The sequence below is a fragment of the Clinocottus analis genome, unplaced genomic scaffold (genome assembly GCF_023055335.1).
Source record: "Clinocottus analis isolate CAN_PGR_092001 unplaced genomic scaffold, fCliAna1.0.p SCAF_9, whole genome shotgun sequence".
Taxonomy (NCBI): Eukaryota; Metazoa; Chordata; class Actinopteri; order Perciformes; family Cottidae; genus Clinocottus; species Clinocottus analis.
In genome coordinates this window covers 5898133-5919771 of record NW_027176251.1, presented here as the reverse complement: position 1 = coordinate 5919771, position 21639 = coordinate 5898133, and the positions used below count along the sequence as shown (strand labels likewise).

General features: G+C 44.1%; 2 protein-coding genes across 6 annotated transcripts; both read right to left on the bottom strand.

The window, feature by feature from the left end:
• Window positions 1–876: 876 nt before the first annotated feature.
• rusc1 (RUN and SH3 domain containing 1) lies at window positions 877–16750 on the bottom strand. Of its 4 annotated transcripts, XM_068570340.1 has the most exons (13): window positions 16665–16750; window positions 11684–15047; window positions 8778–9614; window positions 7527–7649; window positions 7326–7402; window positions 7076–7093; window positions 6640–6814; window positions 6181–6286; window positions 5960–6006; window positions 5391–5887; window positions 5068–5303; window positions 4702–4869; window positions 877–3548 (listed from the first exon to the last, which is right to left on the bottom strand). In XM_068570340.1, exons 2-13 carry the CDS (start codon window positions 14922–14924, stop codon window positions 3383–3385), a joined length of 5691 nt encoding a protein of 1896 aa, XP_068426441.1. In that variant the 5' UTR covers window positions 14925–15047; window positions 16665–16750; the 3' UTR covers window positions 877–3382. The 4 variants fall into 4 exon arrangements, with proteins under 4 accessions (XP_068426441.1, XP_068426442.1, XP_068426443.1 ...); XM_068570341.1 differs by lacking the exon at window positions 7076–7093; XM_068570342.1 differs by lacking the exon at window positions 8778–9614.
• Window positions 16751–17305: 555 nt separating this feature from the next.
• On the bottom strand, window positions 17306–21620 carry fdps (farnesyl diphosphate synthase (farnesyl pyrophosphate synthetase, dimethylallyltranstransferase, geranyltranstransferase)). Of its 2 annotated transcripts, XM_068570109.1 has the most exons (10): window positions 21486–21620; window positions 20922–21077; window positions 20701–20841; window positions 20332–20412; window positions 20070–20192; window positions 19911–19999; window positions 19748–19820; window positions 19577–19654; window positions 19359–19493; window positions 17306–17901 (listed from the first exon to the last, which is right to left on the bottom strand). In XM_068570109.1, exons 1-10 carry the CDS (start codon window positions 21486–21488, stop codon window positions 17701–17703), a joined length of 1080 nt encoding a protein of 359 aa, XP_068426210.1. In that variant the 5' UTR covers window positions 21489–21620; the 3' UTR covers window positions 17306–17700. The 2 variants fall into 2 exon arrangements, with proteins under 2 accessions (XP_068426210.1, XP_068426209.1); XM_068570108.1 differs by lacking the exon at window positions 21486–21620 and having other exon boundaries at window positions 20922–21443.
• Window positions 21621–21639: the final 19 nt, after the last annotated feature.

Here is a 21639-nt window from a genome sequence, read left to right as displayed (position 1 = left end):
TCTTTCAGTAGTGTGGCTTCTAATAACAAGCCAAGAAAGTGCAATTTCTTTGACTGTTTACATACTGTATGTATATTTTTCCTCTTTCCTTTTTTAACTAAAAGCACTACGTTATTGCCAGTGGATGATTAACTTTATAGCAAAGGTACACAGAAAGAGTTATTTATCTAGTTTGCATGACATGTAACCTTTGCCTGTTGCCTCTGATAATATGCATCTGAAAAACAAAACATCAAAAACAACTATAACTCAATGCCATAGAATGTCAGCTAAGACTATTTGCCTCTATAACCATAATAATAAACACATTTTATGTCTACTACTAAACCCTTCAGACTAGTGTTGTATCAGTTATAAGGTTTTTGACTTGCTGTGTGTTTTGGGAGGGTACTGCAGTGACTTGAAGCAGGTTGAGCTAACAGTGCTATCTAGTGGTGTTCGGTTGTATATCTCAAACGGTGTTGTCCTCCATAATAACCCACAATGGAGGACACTATCAAAAGGACACGGTTACAAGATGGGGGAGGGCTGCAGCTCATTCCGGAGATTTATTCTCCTCTTTCCGCCCTTCACAACACCTGAGGGCATCCTGTGCTAAAAAAAAGAAGAAGAAAAAACTCAACCGAGAAGTGACAGAAAACTCCTCTATGAATGTGAAAGGGATGAAGTGTGTAGTTGGGTGTCACAGTCTTGACTTCCTTTGCGATTTGACACGTCGGTAGTTTCCGGTCACATTTCAGAAACAAATACAGGACATATACTGACATACATATTTCTGAGTGAGGCATCTCCGACATTCTTCCATGATGGTTTAATGTATAGAACTCTTTTTACATGAATGTACATGCTGAAACATGACTCAAACAGCTGCCCAGGTTGGTTTGTACTGGTCATTTTATTTGGTGTATTTACAAACAAGCACATGCAGGAGGTTGACAGTGACTGACACTAGAGGGGCACTGAACTATATGCAATATCAGGAACAGGGATGTCTACAGGCTACATGACACCAGAGAGAAAGAGGAGGAGTAAAGGGAGGTACACATCTCATTGTTACACACAAGCTGACACAGGCGCGCACACACACACACACACACACACACAGGCAGTGAAAGTGCAGGACGTGCAGACACACCAATGTGCTCACACTCATCTCTGCTTTCACTGCCAAATACGCTGCCATGTGTGCACTCACTCACACACACACACACACACGCACGCACACGCACGCACACGCACACGCACTAACACCCAGATAGATAGAGAGACACTAGATGGATCAGATAGAGCTTTTCCTTTCAGAAACTTCAATAGATCAATAATTAGCACATCCAATAAATTAACAGCTTTCAAACAAATGCATTTAGACCAGAATCTCACAAATCAACAAATCAAAATATATAATATACAATTGAATGTTTCAACTGATATTTCATCTTTATCGAGACACTATTTCTTGTAAACACCCAAGTGTTATCCATCTGATGGCATTTTATTGTGATCATAAGTTATGAGCACTGGTTCAATTAAATGCTACTGGACAGTTGCCATCGTGACTGTAACGTCATGCTACATGGCATTGACACAATAAAACGAGGAAACTTTAAAGAACTGCTTTTCCCGATTGATCAATAGCAATGAAGCAATCCTGTGTCAGCCTTTCTTGACCAGTTAAAATCAGTCTCTTTTATATTAATTTAAACTATCCAAGGTATTGCGTTAGGCTTCATGTGTCAACATCAAATCAAAACGTTTAGTCTAAAACAAACAAAAAGGCTGTTATTGTACATTTAACCATATGCATAGTCATCAATACAAATTCTAGAGAATAACTAATAAATATGTGACACAAATCAATGTGGTTAGAATTAACATATCACTTCCACTACAACCACTTCTACCACCACTATCATTAATATCAATGATTATGATGAGCAAACATGGCGGGAAGGGTTCAGGTAAATACAACAGCTGAGGTATGAGGTGAAGACCGGCCACCACACCTACGGACTTTACAGCATTTATGAATACATCATAAATACATCTGGGATTTTCTCACTGCATTAAGTTTAGGGTCAGATAGTGTTGAACAAGAGTTGAGCATAGTTTTGTGAAGTGTTTACGCCCCTTGAGGTTCGGGACGAGTTGAGTGATAAGCTCCAGATTGCTCTTGTCTGATATGATCTTCTATAAGTGTGTGGGATGGATGGATAGATATTTATTTTCTGGAATTCATTCAAAGCATTCATGGCACATTACAATGCATACAGTGGCATGAGGCTAAGTCTAATAATTGTATGAATATGAGGTCAAGACAATAGCAATACATGACGCAAACAGGAGGGAAGATACTGGATTTCATACTCAGACAAACACTTTTTTTTGCATGTATGACAACCACTTAATGTGTGTGTGAAGTTACAGATGTAAAGATTTAGAATGAATCCATTCATTTTGAATCATCCATTTCCTCAATGCGGCCACAGTATTAAGCTGCTGCTGGAGTTTTACTATCTGCTTTCTCTTGTTCATCTATCTTTCTATCTATCTTGGTAATATCAATCTCAATTTATATACCTATATATATATTTTTTTATGTATATTTATACAGTCAAATATAGTAGCAGAAACATGTCAAACACACATGAACCAGGCGATAAAGGTGAGAGGTCAATAGGGGTGAAAGGTCAATAGAACACAGATCTACACAGCTACAATTCACTACATTACTACGCAGTATGCAACAGGAGCTACGGCCCAGTACTCTCACATCCTTTCACCACTCGACAACCTGCGAGCCGCAACTCTCTCCAGCTGACGGCGAGAGATATCAATGTGGCTACCGCCAGGCTGTCGATTGTCGCCTCCTCACGACAGGCAGACTCTGATCTGAAAGCGCTCACATCTGCAAGTTGTTGCCTGGGCAGACGTTGCCCTGTGATCATTTTCAGATCAGTGGCTGACAAGGAAGGCAGACATTGAGAAAATAACATTTTAAAAGGGATACTTCACTCCAAGATCAAAGGTCTTTCAGTATGAAATGATTTAAGTTTGACTTGAGTCATTATTTCACAGCATCTGCTGCATTTCTGCTGCCAACATCCATTAGTTTAATGCTACCAAACTGGATGGATTGTAATGCGGGAAAAAAACTCCCATATGTTCAGAAAAGGAGAGGGCTGCAGACTGCTCGTGATGCACGTAAAGCAGAACAGATGGTGTTATGCACTCAACTCAAACTGGAACCGAGAAAGCGTGAAATATCCCTTTCAGAGTAGCGGAGCCTTACCATAACCTCTCAACACTCACCTAAAATATATATATATATATTTTCATTATTTTATTTTTTTATTGATTGAGTGCAGCAGTTATGGAATCGAAGTCACATGATGAGGGAGGTGTAGCCAATAGGTACCAGTCCCTCTTTGTCTCCCTGACGACAGCGAATCCAGTCCTGATCGACTCCTCCCAACACCACCAGTTCCTCCCCTTTACAGAAGCTCAGCTCCGAACCGGCTCCAGAGTGGTCACACAGCGTTCGTACGGACCTGAGAACAGACAGCAGAGATCATCTCAGCCACAATGGTCTACACAGACAACATATGACGTAGCCGAACCTCGGATGAGTCACAATGCCAGATCGATGGTGAGTCACCAATTACAGTCTTTCAAAGACAAAAAAGACAACAGGAGCATTTTTGATAGTCTACTACACCCACTGGTGCCCTTGGGAGGGGGGGAAGAAGTCATTTAAAAGAAGGGGAAAAACATGTTTAGACACCCATACAAAGGCAAGTTGGTTGCATAAACTCATATTTACTAGTACAATGTGTAAGATCTGGTCAAAATTTTAGTTAAAAATATTTTAAAAAATCAACTACCATTATTAATCTAGGTGATATTTGATAAATCCTTGTCATTTGACCCCCACGTGAAGCAGCTGTCTCGATCTTGTTTCTTCCACCTACGAAACATTTATCTCCGGCTGAATTAGATATGATCATACACGCTTTTATCTCTTCACATATTGATTAATGTAACACACTTTTCTCCGCACTTAGCAAATCTGCAATAAATCGGTTGCAGATAATCCAAAATACTGCTGCCAGAGTACTGATGAGGACGAATAGACGGTCTCATATCACCCCCATCGTCAGGTCTCTTGACTGGCTCCCTGCAGAGCATTTTAAAATCCTCACCCTCACGTACAGAGCACTACACGGCCAGACTCCATCGTATGTGGTTGAACTACTTCGCCCTTACTCAACAGCCCGTAACCTCAGGTCCAACCAATTAAACCTTCTGACCGTCCCACACACACGCCTTAAAACACGTAGTGACCGAGCCTTTGAGGCAGTAGGTCCAAGGCTTTGGAGCGCTCTGCCTGCTACTCTGCGGTTTCATTTTCGACTTTTGGAAGCCTACTAAAAACATACTTATTTACACTAGCGTTTGGTTAAACTCATGCTCTATGACCTGTTAAAACATTTTTAAAATCTTTGTTCTGTTGAAATGTTTGGTTTTTGTTTTAACACTCTTATTTTTTTTTCCTGATTCCTGTTCAGCACTTCGTGACCCTTGACTGTAAAAAGTGCAATACAAATAAACATTACTTACTTACTTAAAAGAACTGCGTCTCAGGCAACACACTGCATAACTGCATAATCAACAACCATCACTGTCACTCCATGTCTGTTATACCTGAGCGGTCTGGGTTTGTCCTTCATCTCCAGTGTGTCAACCTCCTTCTCTGACTCCGGCTCACTTTCTCCCCGGGGCTCTGGGCCCCTCCTTATTATCGGAGTGGAGTTGCTGCTCACCATTCGTGTCAGTGCAGTGACACCAGGGGCCAGCCACTGAGAGGGACGCCTTCAGAGACAGACACAAAGAGGTCGAGAGGAACAGAGAGAGAGAGTGTGGGACAGGAGGGCAGTGAGGAATCACATAAAGTTACTGTTCAAGTACAACAGTGACTTTAGAGTTGATTAATGTCACTACAGTAGTTGAATTCACAAACTCATTGCTTTTTTTTCAGTGATCAGTTGTGTGTTAAAGTCATTGGCGAACCTGGTGGGTGGGGTGTGACCTGGTGGGCTGCTGAGGTTTTTAGAGGCTCCAAAGAGCCTCCCCAAACTCCAAGGAACCTCATCACTGCTGCCGACCGCAGCAAAGTCACTCCCTGCTTGGGCCTGGAGGTCTGGCAGATCCGTCTTCACCTCCTCCTTTTTCAGGTTCAGCTCTGACAGGTTCTGACTCATTCGGCCTCCCCAGCGCATCACAGCCCCCCATCCCTGCTGGATCACCTGTGATTAACACAAATGTCAGCTCTGCAGGACCACAGACAACATATTTGACTACAACCACTGCACGGCCACACAAACGGTGAGTACCTGTCCTGCCTGCTGAGCGAGGCTGTCCTCCTCAACATCAGGAAGAGGGAAGTCTCCAATATTCTTCTCCTGCACCCACAACAGCTGAGGACTTGTCTGAGTGACCGAAGCTTTTCTGGGTGCAGCACTGCTATGGTTTGAGTCCCCTGGTGCTCCATTCTTTGGATTACTCAATGGTGACAATTTTTCTTTGGCTGCCCGATATTCTTGGCTTCCAAAGTCTACTTCTAACAGGCTTTCAATATATCTACAGCTTGTAATTTTGGATTTGGACCCCTCAGTTGAATGCTGGAATCCAGCATCCTGACATGTTGTACTGGGGATTTCTGGAGTGTGACTGTCTGGCTCTAAATGGTGGTGCTGGAAGAGCAGGTCGAGGTTGAAGGTCAGCAGGCTTAGAGGCTGCAACACGAGGAGCAGCTCCTCAAACAGAGGCTGGCAGGCGGTTAGCGACAGATGCATAAAGGAGGAGGGCCGGTAATATGTCTCCAGCACATCTAAGAGAAAGAGAGATCACTGTCAAGCACATGCATGCCCACAAGAATGAGAGGAGAGTGATGGGAACTTACCACTGCAAGACTGAAGGTGAGACAGCCACACATCAAGGAGCTTAGTACTAGAAGAAAAAAAATAGAGAAAAGGAAAACTGAGGATCCAAAGAGAACAGTTAAATACAAGTGAGGGGAAATACTAATGTAATACAAAAATACATGTATATTTGTGAATCACTAATTTGAGCACTTTTCGTGCTGCCAGTAGAGACCAGAAAGGACGAGGAGCCATGACTCACTTCAGTAGACCGAGGAGGAACGCATTGAACCTGTGTTTGCTCTGACGGAGCTGAGGCAGCTCTCCAACACAGACTTGTAGGTTGAACAACGCTTGAGATTTAGGACCTTGAAAAGTAGATTGAAAGGAAGAAGGGAAAAATATATATGTAATTAATAAAAGGACAGGGAAAGGAAGAGAGAGAGTGAGATTCACAGAAAAATCTACAGAGGTCTGCAAAACATTGCAGTGAAACTTGGCATTCATAAGCCAATCAATATCTGCATCCTGTCCTTTGCTTAATTCAGCATTTTAGACACTAAAATCAACAAGTATTGACTGATGCGTGGGAAAATGAGAGGTAGAAAAAGTCCAGAGTGTATCATTATCAACCAGGGAAAAAAACAAGACACAACCAATATTAAATCCTTCATATCCAAGTCTATAAATGCAAATTTGACAACAGTTCTTTGAGCACTACCTGGCCTGGTTGAGGCCTGGACCAGACCCCAGGCTGAATTTGGCCTCCTTCCTGCTATCAGGTCACTCTGGTGAGGTTTCAAGCCGTCAGTCAGCAAGCTGTGCAGGGCAGGGCAGAGACACTGCAGCACCAGACGGCCCAGAGATGGATTTATAGTGCTGTCTCCTGATAAGGCCTAGGGAAGGGAGAGGAGAAAAGAGGAAAGGAGAGGAGAAAGATGTGCAGTGATAGGGAGAGACAGGGGAATAAAACAGCAAGGATGACTCAAGAAAGAGGGAGGAAAGGAAAATGGGACACATAAATGGAGGGTGGAGAGAAAGGGAAGTAATGAGGGTGGGTATGATGTAATTAGACATGAGTTGGGCGTTTAGAGTTAGTTTACAGAAAAGAAATTCTTAAGACTACTAGATTGGGTTATCTAAAGATATTCTAGTACCTTGTTAACTGAGAGAGACTGAGGAGAGACGGAACAACATATATAGAGTCAGAACAAGAAGGACGGGAGGGAAAGCATTTTCAAAGATAAATAATCAATCAAGACAATAAGACATTTTGTTTCGTTCTCGAGAGTGACGTGAAACAAAACACTTCTCGTTAATGAAACAGAGAAACAAAAAAACAAAACAAAAAAACTTCATTTTGTTATTTAAAATCCCACTGGTGACGTAAATTTAGCAGTGACTGACCTTCTGAACTATAGTCCGAGAAGAGCTGAACTGGGCCAAGATGGCTTCCACTGCCACACCGACCGCACTGACCAGAGCTGGAGGGAGGAACAGAGGTCTACGGTTAAACTGTAAGAGCTCTCGACATCAAGGACAGAGACACATGGACTGACAGGTGCACACACACACACACACACACACACACACAGGTGAGACACACACCTTTTTTGTTCTGCAGGCAGAGAGAGGACAGGCCCGGACCTCTCATTGGATGCTTCACATCTTCGCCCATCCAGGATGTCTCTGTCCTCGGATCAGAGCCAGCAAATGAGACACTGCGAACAGCTGACAGTGAAAGAGCAATTACTTACTATAATTTGAATGAAAAAGATACAAATTCAACAGAAGCAAAATTAGTCACCACAGACATACATATAAAAGAAAATAAATATCATAACAAAAAAAATTGCGTTATTAGTAGGAGCAATTAAGCGATGAGGAGCACCGTAGAAGGCAGATAGAAGCAGATGGTGCTACTGACAACAAACTGTGTGCGAAGACATCCTGTAAATATTGGTTGCCTGTGGTGAGCGTTCAACATCTGGATCTGTGAAGACAACGTTCTGTATGCAGCAGGGATGAACAGGATCCCATGCATTAATCTTGACTCCCACTCAAACACAATCATACATACTTAATATAAGCATACACAGGAGAAACTACAGAGCGAGGGGCGACACAGTCGTGTAAGCTACCGCATCAGTCAGGTCAGGTCCAATTACATACACATTCAAAGGGCAGGTGTTGTGTACAGTTCATATAAAATGATTTATATAAACTAGTTATATAAATACATTGATATAATGAACGGGATGCAGTGGACCTTAATTACTTTGGAATTGCCCTAAATGTACTCAAAGATAATAAAGTCAAACTTAAATTTAACAACAATGACATACAACATGATAAACAAGCTACTTGGGTTGTGCCTGGCATGAAATGCACGTGTCCATTTCAACATATCGTGCAAAAACCGAAACAACATGGAGACAGGCCAGACGAGACCGACATAAAGACAGACAGACGGAGACGAGGACAGAGAGAGAGAGCGATGAGAGCAACTCTAGAAACCCTGTGACAGAAACAGCTGTCACCCCTCTGAAGGCCCTTTGCAGATTTGAAAGAACCGTGTAGATGAGACGTACCAGATCACCTGCAGGGAGCTACCTTCTGATACATGAAACAGCTACAGTCACCTCGTTCTTTCAAATTTGCAAAACCCCCGGGTCTAGAAAGTGACAAAAGTCTGAGAGACGCTATATCCAGGCCAGAGAACAAAGACAGAAACGGACAGTCAACAGGACAGACAGACATGCACGCAAGCAAGATGAGAAAGAGTGTATAAGATGTGGAGAGAGAGAGAGAGAGAGAGAGAAAGAGAGCGAGAGAGAAGACAGAAGACAGAGATCTTACTCGCCACGTGTGACTGCGGTGGAGCCTGGTAGAGTTTTGGGGGTAAGGCGGGCGCCCTTGGCGGTATAGGAGGGTAGAGGTTTGGATAGTAGAGGGGAGCAGCAAGGGCGGGCAAGGTGTGAGAGCGGGGGAAAAGCGGGGAGCTGAGGCAGTAGCCTGCTGTGCCTGGAGGGGGCGCACCGGATCGCTGAGGAGGGGAGAGGGCACCGATAGGGGAGAGGCGAGGAGGGGCACCCCTGTGCAGAGGGCAGTTTTTTGGGTGGTACAAGTAATATGTAGGAAGAGGAGGAAGCTCCTTAGATGTCCTGGCCTTGTTGCTGTTGTGATCCGTGTGTGAGTTTGTGCGCTTTTCTGAATACAGCGAGTCCACAGCACTGATACTGTTTGAATACTCCATCATGACATCTATGTTCTTATACGGTGTCGGGCAGCTTGGAGCCTCTCTGGGGCCACCAACAGGCGTGTCTGACTCAGTGCGTGTGTCACTGCGGTATAGAGAGTCAAAATTACAAATAGAGTCAGCTGCAAGGTCCCTGTGTGTGTTAAAGATATCCCCATAATCACAAGGAGAGCATGCACCAAAATCATCCAGAGATTCATAGTTAAAGTCAACGTTTATATCAGTGCTGGAATCATCTTTGTGGATACAGGTTGGGCTGGCAGCAGGGGCCTGCTGTGTGTTATAGTGTTTGTCTGTGGACTCCCTGCCTGCATGGCTGTGGGGTCTGGGATCTGCAAAGGGCTGGGCATTACAGAAGCCTGGACGATAGGGAGGGGGGGTAGTGTGAAGGAAATAGGGTTGGGAGGACTGGACGAGGGACAGTGGTGGGGAGGAAACTGCTTATTGGAAAGGGGAAAAGGCCAAAAAATTGAAGGTGCAGGAGTCAGGATGAAGAGGACAAGCGCACAAGCAAAGTGATATGAGGGAGCAAAGTGGAGCCATGGACAAAGAATGGAAACAACAGAGTGGGATGGATAGGTGAGAAAAACAAGGAAGATTAAAGAAACAAAAACAAATGTGGCAGAGAAATGGGAAGGAGAGAGAGAGATGCAGAAAATGTTAGTGTCTGTCGAGAGAAAAATGCATTCATGAGTGTATTCCAGCAGAAATCGTCATCATGTAATATCATGCAGTAATGCAGTATTTAAACAGGTCAAACAGTTGATCGACAGTTACACATTGACAGTGCATGAGAATAAATGGAGTTGATTTATGAAGGGCAATAACCACAGTTAATAACCAAGACGGTTTGACATAGTAGAAATACTGTCAAACAGCCACTGACACCATGAATTAAAACCATGAATTGCAAATATTCATCATATTTCAATGTGGGGTTTCTTTACAGCATCCGGTTTCACTTTCATTTCATACTTGTATTAAGCGTTATGAATATTAAGTAACACCATAGCATAGTGTTTTAAAGTTTACTGCAGTGACATCATCACCTCTGGATCACCTTCTCTTTTTCTCTTCTCTGCCGTTTGTTTTCTACCTCTCTCGCACTCCTTTCACACCATCCCCCCTCCCCTCACCAGCAGAACAGCATAGTGTAATGCTGAGTCAGTCAGCAGGCAGGAGACTTCTGCCCGTTCCTGCTCAATCACCATGTCTGTCTCTGGAGATTCAGAGTGTGTTCAACCACCATTTGCATTACTCAATGAACTGTGACATACTGCTCGGCTATGGGATAGAAAATGAGCTGGAAAGCAAGCGTACCTTGGTTTGACTTGAGCTTTCTCTGAACTGTAACAAACACATGATACTTCCTATTTTTCTGACACTAGTGTTCAGCAATTGGCTCAAATTCTTAGATCCACCCCTTGGTCTCTTAAAGGTGTACACACCTATATTTTTTTGGCTTGTTACAATGGTTTCTTAGGGAAACCGCTGCAACTCCTGCAGCATACAAATTATTAGAAAATTCTGAGATTTTTATAGTCAGAAAGCAAAGGTTAAATAATGCGAGTAAATATAACATAAGAGAACTACTTTTAGCAACTGATTGACGGAGAATATGAGCAATTAAAATCAAACATACACCCTATCGACAATCTAATTCTTAGTGTTTTCGTAGCCCACTGCAGCAGTGAAGGAGATAAGTAACTTGAGCTTGTGCCACTCGAGGGAGCAAAAGTGGGGGAAGCAGAGAGACAGGATTGACAGAAAGAGAAAAGCATATAAACATCCCGAGTAGTTTTGATTTAAAAGTAGTAAAACGGCAGACAAAGAGGAATAACTATTTTTAAGAGACACAGATTAGAAAGATAAGAGAACTTGAAGGTAAAAAGGTTGAGGAGAAATGTGGTGAGCTCAGTGAGCACTCCATTATACCCCTCCCTGTTGGTCTAAAGAGTGGATGAATAATTGAATAAGGCAGTGATGACGTCACACTTTGATAACCAGTGCAGGGAAAACTAGCTGGAAAGTTTCCAATGGCCTCTTTCTCCTCATATTACCTTCACTGCCTCCACCATCTTTATCCCTCCGTCTCTCCATTGCTCAAGTTCCCTCTGCAGATTCCACCGTCTCGTTAGCTTCCCTCGCCTGCAACCACCCTCTGTTTATCCCTTGTCATCATTTATCCATCATATAAAGTATCATGTCTTTCCGTGACTCATGCTCGTCCTCCATTTCTTCACTGTCATTCTATTCATCATATCCATATATGAGTCAACCCATGGTTTCTTTTTATACTGTCCAACGATGTTATTTGTGCATCTCTTTCTGTCCAGTATCTGCCCATCCCAGATCTATTCAGTCGTTCAAATTACACAGATTTACTTTAAAGTGTTTATTTTTCCACATGCACACACAACTGCATGCACGGCAGACCCCTTTCCCCTGTCATTAAGCTAATCTGACTTATGTATTATCTTGGATCATCATGCTAATTCCCACTCACCTGTAGTTCTTGTTTCAAAAGTCCTTCCGCCATCGGCTCGTCCTCTCACCTCCACCGCCACCTTCTCCCTCTCTTCTCCCTCTTCTTCTTTCCCGTCCTTTTCATCCTTCTTAACTTCTTCACCCTCCCATTCTCTGCCGATAGTCCACAGGCTACTGTCGCTGGCTGAGCAGCCAATCTTCTGTGATGGGCACAGCTCCGGTTGTCTCCCCTCCTCGTCAGCTCTCTGGAGCATTTCCTTCAGAGCGGCCATTGAGGTGAGAGCAGGTGGCGGCTGCATAAAGAAGGCCTGAGCCTGAGAGGTGTACTCCCACTGGTTGCCATCGCCGCCTGCCATCTCTCTTCTCCACCTCAGGTTGTACAGTATATCTGCATCTGGAGTAATAACCGTTGGGTCGGGGTCTGGATCGCTGATCACCTTTGTTGCGAGGAAGGTGCTCTTGTTGCGGTACCGCATCTCTTTAAAAGTCGTGACCTTTGGCGCTAACTCTGTAGATGACCCTGAAGAACTGAGCTTCTTTTGATTTTCCAAATGAGATTTGCTCCCGGTCAGGGATGGATGCTGTTGTCGGGCTTCACACTCAGGTGTGAAGGCTATGAGCCAATCAAATCGCTCAGGCTGTGCAGAGTTAGCCCGGAGAGTGCTGCTTTTGTGGTGTGGCACAGATGGGGGGATTGGGGGTAAGGGGCGAGGAGGAGGTGGAGGGGGAGGTGAATCTAGTACCTCGGCAGGATACCGGAAAGACTCAAAGCTCATATTCTTTGTTTTGGTTTCCTGTGTATTGCTAAAACCAGTGCTGTAGTAAGGGTCAGAGGTCAGACCGCTGCACCTCTTCTTTCTCCTTGCAATCTCAGTGAAAGAGGTGGTTCTTTGTGCGCTCTCCTCATTCATTTTGCCATCTGTAGCTATATCTGCTCTTCGATCTCCATCCATCTTGCCTCTGCTTCTCCATCTGTCTCTGGCCATTAACTCTGTGTCACGTTCCTGCATCTCATTCCGATCTTTTAGTCTGAACTCATGTAGCTCCCCAGACCTGGACGAGGTAACGTGATCTCCGTCAACCTCATCCTCTAACCCTCCAACACACACACCAAGTTCTGGGCTGAGTTTGAGGAGCTCAGCTTGGGTCAATCCAGCAAGCATCAATAGCTTCCGAATCTCTACATCCAGTGCATGAAAGGAGGGGGGAGGAGGTAGGGCAGGTGGAGGTGGTATGGCAGGGGGAGATGAGGAGGAGATTGAGATAACTGGCGGAGGAGGCAGAGGTGGGGGACGTGTGGTAGGAGGAGGAAGGGAAAGAGGGGTCTTTTCGTGTCCGGCCTGGAGAGCAGCGAGCCGCTGCGCCTCCTTCCTGGCAAGGTGCCGCTTCCGAGGAGGAGGGATGGGAGGAGTTGGGGTGGGGATGGATGGAGGTGGAGAAGTGGTGGTATAAAGGGTGAGGTAGGGGAGCGGTTTAGAGGTGGGAAGAGGAGGGATACAGGGAGGAGAGGGAGGGAGGGGTTTCTCACACCTAAAAGTGGTGAAAGTGGGAGATGAGGAGTTAGGGGAGAAAGTAGACAATGTGGGGGATGTGGACACAGCCATGGAGGTGGTCTCCCGACTGATATTGATGTAGGTGTGGAGGTCAGAGTTCACGCTGGCATGACGTGCAGGAGGTTTGGGAGGTCTCGGTGGCGGCTCGACAGGAGAAGGGGTGAGGGAATCAGGAGCGAGAGGATCCTCACAGTCTGATGGAGCCGTGAGGTCAACCCCTGCATCTGAAAACTCCTGAGAGTCTCCCATCGTTCCTCTGCCGCTTTTATACAACTTCCAGGGAATGTCGATGTTGCCCATTTCATCCATGACATCTGAGAGATCCTGCTCTTCCAGATCTCCAAGATCAAATCCCTCCTCGTGGAGTCTGGCGATGTAGGCCAGTTTTACTTCCCGGTTCACCTTCTCCAAGCGATCCAGGTGATCCAGCCGATCCCTCAGAACATCCCAGTGTTGTTCCCCCTCTAGATCCCAACGAGCCACTTGAATCACCTGGCTGAAGCGCTCCATTTTCCCAAACTCACCGACAGATTCTAGAAAGTCAAGCAAACCTTGTTTGGTGGCCTCAGAATCCCCTTTGTCCCCAAAGTAGTCAGGAGAAGGGGAGTCCAGGGCAGAGGGGTAGCCCTCATCTGGGGAGCAAGAGGAAATCGGGGAATGTGACGCCAAAACGAAGGGATTGCGGCTAAGAGGAAGGGATGGGGGTGAACGCGTTGGAGGCCGGCATTCAGGGGGAGAACGGTCTTTGGGGGACCGAGCAACTGTGAGATTATCTTGGTCGTGAGAAGAGCAGATGGAGGTGGATTGATCTGCACAGTCAGACTCCAGATCAGAGCAGGAGCTGATTGAAGTGGAGGACGACGAGGTAGAGGAGGAGAGCGAAAACTCCAGGAGGGAGGGGGGGCAGTCGCAGCACGAGGGGACCAGGGTGTCATCGTCGTCGTCGTCGTCGTCATCATTGTCCGCCTCCTCTTCACCATCATCAATATCAAAATCCCCACTGCTCTCTTCCTCGTCGTCTTCCTCCTCTACTTTTACATTTTTCTTGTTGTCCAGGTCAGCGCTTGCGTCTGCATTCTTGCCTTCATTTTCCAGACTGGCAGCAGGGCGGGCAGAGGCCTCCAGCTGGGCCTGTGCTTGGGAGGGAGGCTGAGGCTGCTCCTTGGCCCCTTTCCCATCCTGCCTCTGGGGCAACGGGGCCGGAGGCGGGGGTAGCTGCAGTTGCTGTCTGATAGAGATGGTATTGTTGTTATTGTGGTTATGGTTGAACATGCTGTTATTGTCTTGCGGGGAGCGGCCATCGCAGCACAGACACGGGAGGCTCGGCTCGTTGCAGTTCGGGTCAAGAGGGAGAACGGAGGGAAGCGGAGGTGGAGCGGCCGCTGGTGCAATTTTGGTTGCCGCAGATGCACGAGCACTCTTGGGTTTGGGTTTCACTGGTTTGGAGAAGGTGGAACCCTGTTTCTGTGAGGCAAACCTGGACTGGGTTACTGGCGCTCGAGGCTGCACGCCCACCCTGGTCCTGGTGGGTGCAGCGGGCGCTTTAGTAGCCCGGCGTGGGGAGGACGCGGTGATCGTGTTCATGTTTTTATCCTCCCTCTGGAAACCGGGGCCATGAGACTTTGGTCCCGCTACGGCATTGGTCCGCCTGCTGACGTCAAAGCGCCGCGGCTTTGGAGGCTGAGAGGAGCAGCTAGAGGACTGCATTGTGGGAATGGGAATTTTTAGGATTCGCTGATATTTCTGTTGCTATAGAAACAAGTGTTGTAAAGGACAGATCCCAACTATGACGCGCCGTGACGGTCACATCTTGGCTTGACTCCCAAGATCCTGTAACATCAAAGGAGACACACAGTGAATAACGGCTACCAGCGAAATACGGCTCTGCAAAAACGTTTTTCTTGCTCTGCACAAGTTTTGATGATAGGCAGAGTCTCTGGAATTAAACTCATCATCTGGACTATCCAGTAATACACAATTGCTTTAGGACTTTTTGTTTTATAATTATCACAGCCAAGTCCTGGGAGGATACGGCAGTGCATATGAACACACACACACGCACACGCACACGCACACGCACACAAACACATTATCAGACATCACCACTTCAAGAAAATAATTCAAGGTAAAGCAATTATTAGCTCATAAATTGACAGTAAATGAATCTGTTTCTATGTTGATATTTGCAAAAATTCTAAATATTCTTTTTTTTCCCAGCTTTGTCAAATGTGAACATGCTTGTTTTCATAGATTTTTATGATGAATATATTTGCGTTTTGAAGATTTGAAGATGTTACCTTGGACTCATCACCTTGAGAAACTGTGATGGTCAATGACAATTCTGAGATTGTGGATAAACTGCTTAACTGATTAATCAATAAAATGATGGACAAATCAGTTGATAATGAAACAATTGTAGTTGCTGTCCTTGAAAATATATCATCTTTTTTTAACAATACCGAACAGCTTTTAGAAAATATTTAGGTGCCTTCAGACATTTACAGTTAAACAAATACAAGAAAATATATAAAACAGATTATTTTTCTGCATATTATGTGTTCTTTGGTTTTCAGATGATCTATCTATCTATCTAATACAAACACACACATCACATGAAATGACCACTTTGATAATATTGTCAGCTAATTTATAACTTAATAACTGTCACTTGTCATCCTTATCAGTCGTGTTCAGCTTCACTGAGCCCTGATATTTATGCATTTACAGGAGTCAGCTGTCTCCATCTGAACCAGTGCAGCTGAAAAGAGGCAGTGAGATCTAGATCAAAAGAAATAATGTAAAAACAAACACCGTATACTGCACATTTAACTAGAGCATAAAATAAGCAGGCAGCAGCAATGGACAGCAGCGAGTCTGCCTTTTAAAAGCCCATCTGCAGAAGGCTATTGCTCATATATTCCTCCACAGTGCCCTTCACTTCACTGAGGAATATTCATCAGTGGTGCTTGCTTGCAGGCCCTTCGACGGAATTAAAGCTAACAAAGCCTTGAAATAACACAAATAAAAAACGGCACATCATCAGATGTAATTCAACCCGTCCCGTGCACAGTATTTACCCCTGCATGTATCGATCCCACAGAGCTGATGTAGTCAGGAAGGAGGGGGAGGAGGGAGGAGGGGGTACCTCCATCCGCATCGCCCTGATATATACAGGCCCATCCGGCCCTATTATAACTCAAATATTACACATAATATTCAGATTCCAGTTGAACCCGACTATGATAATACGTTTTACCTCACAATTATTCAAGAAATAGCATTGTTAAAAGCGGAATCGCTTGTTTCTAGATCTACGCAGGCTCCGTGCGGGAATTTAATGTTTTTGCTTACCCGACTACACTGCACCGGTTCATTTTAAAACATATATATATATATATTTTAAAAAACGACATCTCTAGTACGATAATTAACGGGGACTCGACTCACGATCAGATTTAGGTGAAGATGGATGAAGGTCTCCATCTCGTCGGGCTCGCTCGCATCACAGTCCGTGTGAACGTGAATCTCTCCAGACGGCGACAGCCTCTGCTTCTGTCTTCTCGCGAGCATCCGACAAGCCCCCCCCCCCCCCCTCCTCCCCAACCCAAACCAAGCCACACCCCGCACTTTCCCCAATCATCACATCCAATTTGTCATGTTCAGCTTCACCTCCTTCAAAAATATTAGCTTTGGGAGGAAGAGTCTCACTTCCCTTGATTCATCATAAATCATCTTATCTGCAATTCATTTGCGAATTTAGCAGTCACGGAAGTTAACTCACAGTCTCCAGCAAGGAGACTACTGGCTATGGGCTGTCATAAAAGTCAGTTGAAGTCATCGCCTAATTTACATAATTGTAATGGAAGCTGTATATATAGCTTGCTTTTTTTTCTCTTCATGGCAGACTTGGTGAATCAATGATTCGATCGGCTCTGGTCCATGATCTTTGTATTGGGGTACAGAGTACAGAAACACTGGGTTTTGGGTAGCCCATAAAAGTGGGGTTATTAACAATAGATAATTTTCTATCGTTGTCTACAACCAAAACACAAACAAGCATCAAAAGGATGGAGAGGAGAAAAGGAAAATAACTGTTCATACATTATTTATTTATTTAAAGCAATAACATTCATGGCAGTACAGACATTACAGCACCATCATAAAAATATACAGAATTAAAAAGCTGATGAGGTTTAAACCTCTGTCCCCTGTCAGTCTGCTATACTCCTTTTAGTTTTTAATCAAATAATAAATCTATTCCTACAAAGTTAAAACAATTTTAACAATCTATTTCATTTGTGTTCATCATTTCAGTGTCATACTTTAGCCGTAGAATTCTTCGCTGGAGAAACAGCTGGACTGTCCATCACTGTACATCATGTTGGGATCAAGAATGTAGTATGGGGAAAAAATATTCTGTGTGTCATGACAAAAGTCAAAAGATAACCGTGCACATGACACTTTTTGTGACCACCATTCTCTCTCACTTGTTCCTCTTGTAGATTTTCTTGGCGAAGTTGAGGAAGATTGAGTGAGGGAGATTTTGAGCATGACAAGCAATGAGTTTCTGTAACCGCTGGTAGCTGTCTTCCTCATATTTGTGGTACAATGTTGGCATTTGCAGGGTGCTGTACAATGCTTTGACCTTTTCTATGCAGGCATCATCATGGCGCCCATAACATGCCTGAGGAAGAGAGGAAGATGCAAGTAGTATCATTTCTAAAAAAGGTGGGAGCAGAGGCCACGGCATACAGGGTTCATACGGTTACGGTACTCATTTTAAATGAGTATTTCCAGGGCTGAAAATTTTTTTTTTTCTTTTTCTTTTCTTAAATCATTCTTTTAATAAAACGATTGTCTCCATTCATTTGTATCATTAAGGTTTTACCCGTATGCTTTGAAATTCCCATTCACAAAATGTTTGGTCATGGAAATTTGGTTAAAAGTTGTGGAAGTCCATTGGTCCAAATGTGTATGAACCCTGATGGAGTAGTCGAAGGATCCAAACAATAAAAACATAGTTTCACCGTTATTTTAAATAAAGTTTCTATTGCTGCAATGTATACTTGTTTGTATGCTGAAAGACAATTTAGCTGAATATAGATGTCTGACAAAGGACAACATACAGTATCTGTAAAAAGGGACGCTTGTCATGTTTCTGCTATTTGTTCTGTTAAAAACCATACATTTTCGACACCATCTTGTAGATGACCACATTTCTTATTGTGGTATTTAAAAAAACATTCAGCGTACCTTAATTTCACTTCAGCCATTTCTTTTAAAAAGGTCACTTAGTTCAAATGAGAAAATCTATCAAAAAGTAATTACTCAAATTAACATGTACAGCACAGAGACTGCATGCAGTATGCATTGGATTTAAAGGGCCAGTGTGTCGGTTATGGCAACAGAAACTTCTATGGCGAGCCGAGCGTGAAGGGGAACCACGGTGGCTGATGTGAAAACGCAAATGGACCATTCTCGACAGTGTTTGGTTTGTCCGTTCTTGGCTACTGTAGAAACGTGGCGGTGCAACATAGCAGACTCCCAGAAGAGATAATGTAGATAATAACGTCTCATCTAAGGTAACAAAATGTAAATAAACAAAGATTCTTATTTTCAGGTGACATTGTTGGTTTAAGAAAAGTATACTAACAATGATAACAATGAGCCACTAGATGTCCCACTCTCCCTCCCCGTTCTGCTGCATTCACTTTTAAAGGTGGTTGCCAGTTCTATTTAGGATGTTAAGTATTAGGTTGCATCTCTACTTATAGTACAGCTATGTGGTGTATCCAGGGTTCCACGTTAACAATGTCTTGAAGAGTGTAGAAACATCAGTATGTTTTCCACATTAAGTCTACATACAAATGTTTTTATATTATATTCCATTGCTGTCAATAGATCCTCCAAAGAGTTACATTAGTCCTTTAATGTTTTAGTGTTAATGCATGCTCCCTGATGTTTTTGTGACAGAAACAGTGAATAAAACATGTTTAGTAAATGTATGGTACACTATATTGTTATATAACAATATATAACTAATGTAATCTAACTGTGAGCAAGACACAAAATCCATGCATACAACTCTGCACGTAGTTTGCAGCCAAATAATATTGGTACAGATTTGTTTTCTGCTCTCACCTTCAGCTCTGCTCTTTGTTCAGGAGTCATGGTTTCCAGCGCCGTCACCACCAGCCAGCTGCATTTGTTATCCTGGATGTCTGTGCCAATCTTTCCTGTCACAGCAGGGTCTCCGTAGCAGTCCAAGTAGTCATCCTGCAAATGAACATTTGGTGGTTTTCAACTCGGCAGCATACAACGTGTTGCGTGAAAGCTGGAAGACATGTCAAAGTAACTACCTGTATTTGAAAGAACTCTCCCATCTCAAGTAAGATGTGTTTAGCATTATTGTGTTCCTCTTCACTCTCAATTCCTGCCTACAGAAGAAAGGTAAAGTAGTTAAGAGAAAGACGAGAACATTACTCTCCTACTTTGCTTTCATCATGTCTGTAAAATATAAACAAACTCACAATATACATTGCAGCTGCCACAGGGAGGTAAAAAGAGTAAAATGCAGTCTTATACTTCACAATAGCTTTATACCTGAAAGAAAAGGAGAGAAACAATTACACCCATTTTCTTTTGTAAACAACATCCTTCTTCGGAAATTTGCTTTGGATTTATCTTCATCACCTCTCCATTGTGAATCTGTTGAGGTCAATCCGACCAGGGGTAGAAGTCATGAGGTCCAGAGCTTGGCCGAGCTCGGTCTGGAACGATGTCTGAAACAAGAAGAGGTGCAGTAAGAACCCTGTGTCAACGTGTGTTGTAATCACCCAGGAGATATAGTACCTCAGTAAATAGTTCCAGTAGGTGGACGTAGTACGGCTGGTCTCTGCAATGTCTACGAAGAAGTCTGTAGATTGCCGCCTCTAAGAGAAATGAATCATTGATGGCATCCAGACCGATTCCATCCTTAAAAACAAACAGACAGGATACACCTGAAAAACTGGTCGCATCATTTGTGGTGGAAGATAAAATATCACACACACACACACACACACCAACAAAAACAGCATTATAGTCTCTCTTTTTCTGATCGATCAGGTCTCACCTTCTTGTACCAGCAGGACTGTCCTCTCCGAGTCACAGATCCATCCATGATATCATCTGCCACCAGAAAAAATGCCTGAAGCTGCAAGCAACAGAGACGCCGTAATAATTAGCATTTCATAAGGAATATTCAAGTATTTGGAGCACTAGCGAACATTTAGTTTGGTGTCTGTGGTATTGACTCAAACCAAACTTTGGTGGCTGTCATCATTACATTTCACCAAGAGGAAAGATGTGGCTAATTGATGCTTTTAGTTTAGGGATAGGCTGCACTGGCAATACTGGTTTTGGCCTTTTATTTGGATTTATTTGCAATAAGACAAATATAGAATACTGCCAGACGTATCCCTAACATACAACTTGTCCTTACCAGCTCAATGCACCAGCCAACCAACAGAGCCCGCTGCACTGTGTCCTGTGTGAGCTGAGTGGGAGGGAGAAGATCCCTCAGCGAAGCGATCACAGACAGTCCTCTGTTCCTCTTGCCTCCAGGGGAATTGTACACCAACACCTAAGTGGAAAAATACGCATGTTGGTAACAGGAAACAGCAGTGCACTTGTAGAAGTAACTGTAAAAGACGACACACATACCTCTCTAAACCTGGCCAGAGCATCAGCCAGCGCGGGGTCTGCGAGGTCCCTCTCTGAAAGCTCCGTCACCAGCTCGTCGAACTGGGCTTCAAACTGCTGAGGGTCGGACAGCAGCGCCTTTTTGTTTCCGTGCGTCCCGTTGCAGACGGCGTCTCCCTGGAGAGACGAGGTGCCCATCAGAACAGTCGCTGTCTTTAAGTTAAGCGGGGAGACCGCGCGCCACATGGTCCGGATTGTTTTGTGCGCTTTGATACCCGAGCTGAGCAGGCGTCTCATTCTCTAGCGTCCAAATGTCCTCACTAACCGTCACCAAGCTGGGCTAACACCGGTGGGACTGTCCCGTTACCGAGCTAACGTTACCGCATATGCATCACGTTAAACTACCAAACTAATAGCGTCATGGTATCTTAGCCCACTAACCTCAGTACACAAGCGCGAGGATTAGATCAAGTGAATTACTTTGGAGGTGACAGAAGATGACGTTAGCTCATCCAGGCTCTTCACAAAGCTAGCTAACACACCGAATGTAATTATTGTTTCGTTCATACACACGCCTTTACATACCATAATGATACTGTCCTCTTATCCCAAACTGTTGGATTTGCAATAGCGAATTAGTTTATCTTCTTGTTTCGTCGTTCTCGGCCAAACTGAAGTCTGTGAACGTCTCCTTAAACAGGATGTGCACTTTGTAGTTTGCTGTCGTGCTGCGGTCCGT

What these genes read in the sequence shown, in the direction of transcription:
- fdps (XM_068570108.1), bottom strand. Translation starts at nt 21,197, where the DNA reads ATGAGACGCCTGCTCAGCTCGGGTATCAAAGCGCACAAAACAATCCGG. An exon ending in TACTGGAACTATTTACTGAG is followed by an intron (nt 20,000 to 20,069) that starts GTACTATATCTC and finishes TTCTTGTTTCAG; the next exon opens with ACATCGTTCCAGACCGAGCT. An exon ending in AACAGATTCACAATGGAGAG is followed by an intron (nt 19,821 to 19,910) that starts GTGATGAAGATA and finishes CTTTTCTTTCAG; the next exon opens with GTATAAAGCTATTGTGAAGT.
- rusc1 (XM_068570340.1), bottom strand. Translation starts at nt 14,924, where the DNA reads ATGCAGTCCTCTAGCTGCTCCTCTCAGCCTCCAAAGCCGCGGCGCTTT. An exon ending in TTTTGAAACAAGAACTACAG is followed by an intron (nt 9,615 to 11,683) that starts GTGAGTGGGAAT and finishes TCCAATAAGCAG; the next exon opens with TTTCCTCCCCACCACTGTCC. An exon ending in GGTCACACCCCACCCACCAG is followed by an intron (nt 4,870 to 5,067) that starts GTTCGCCAATGA and finishes CTGTCTCTGAAG; the next exon opens with GCGTCCCTCTCAGTGGCTGG.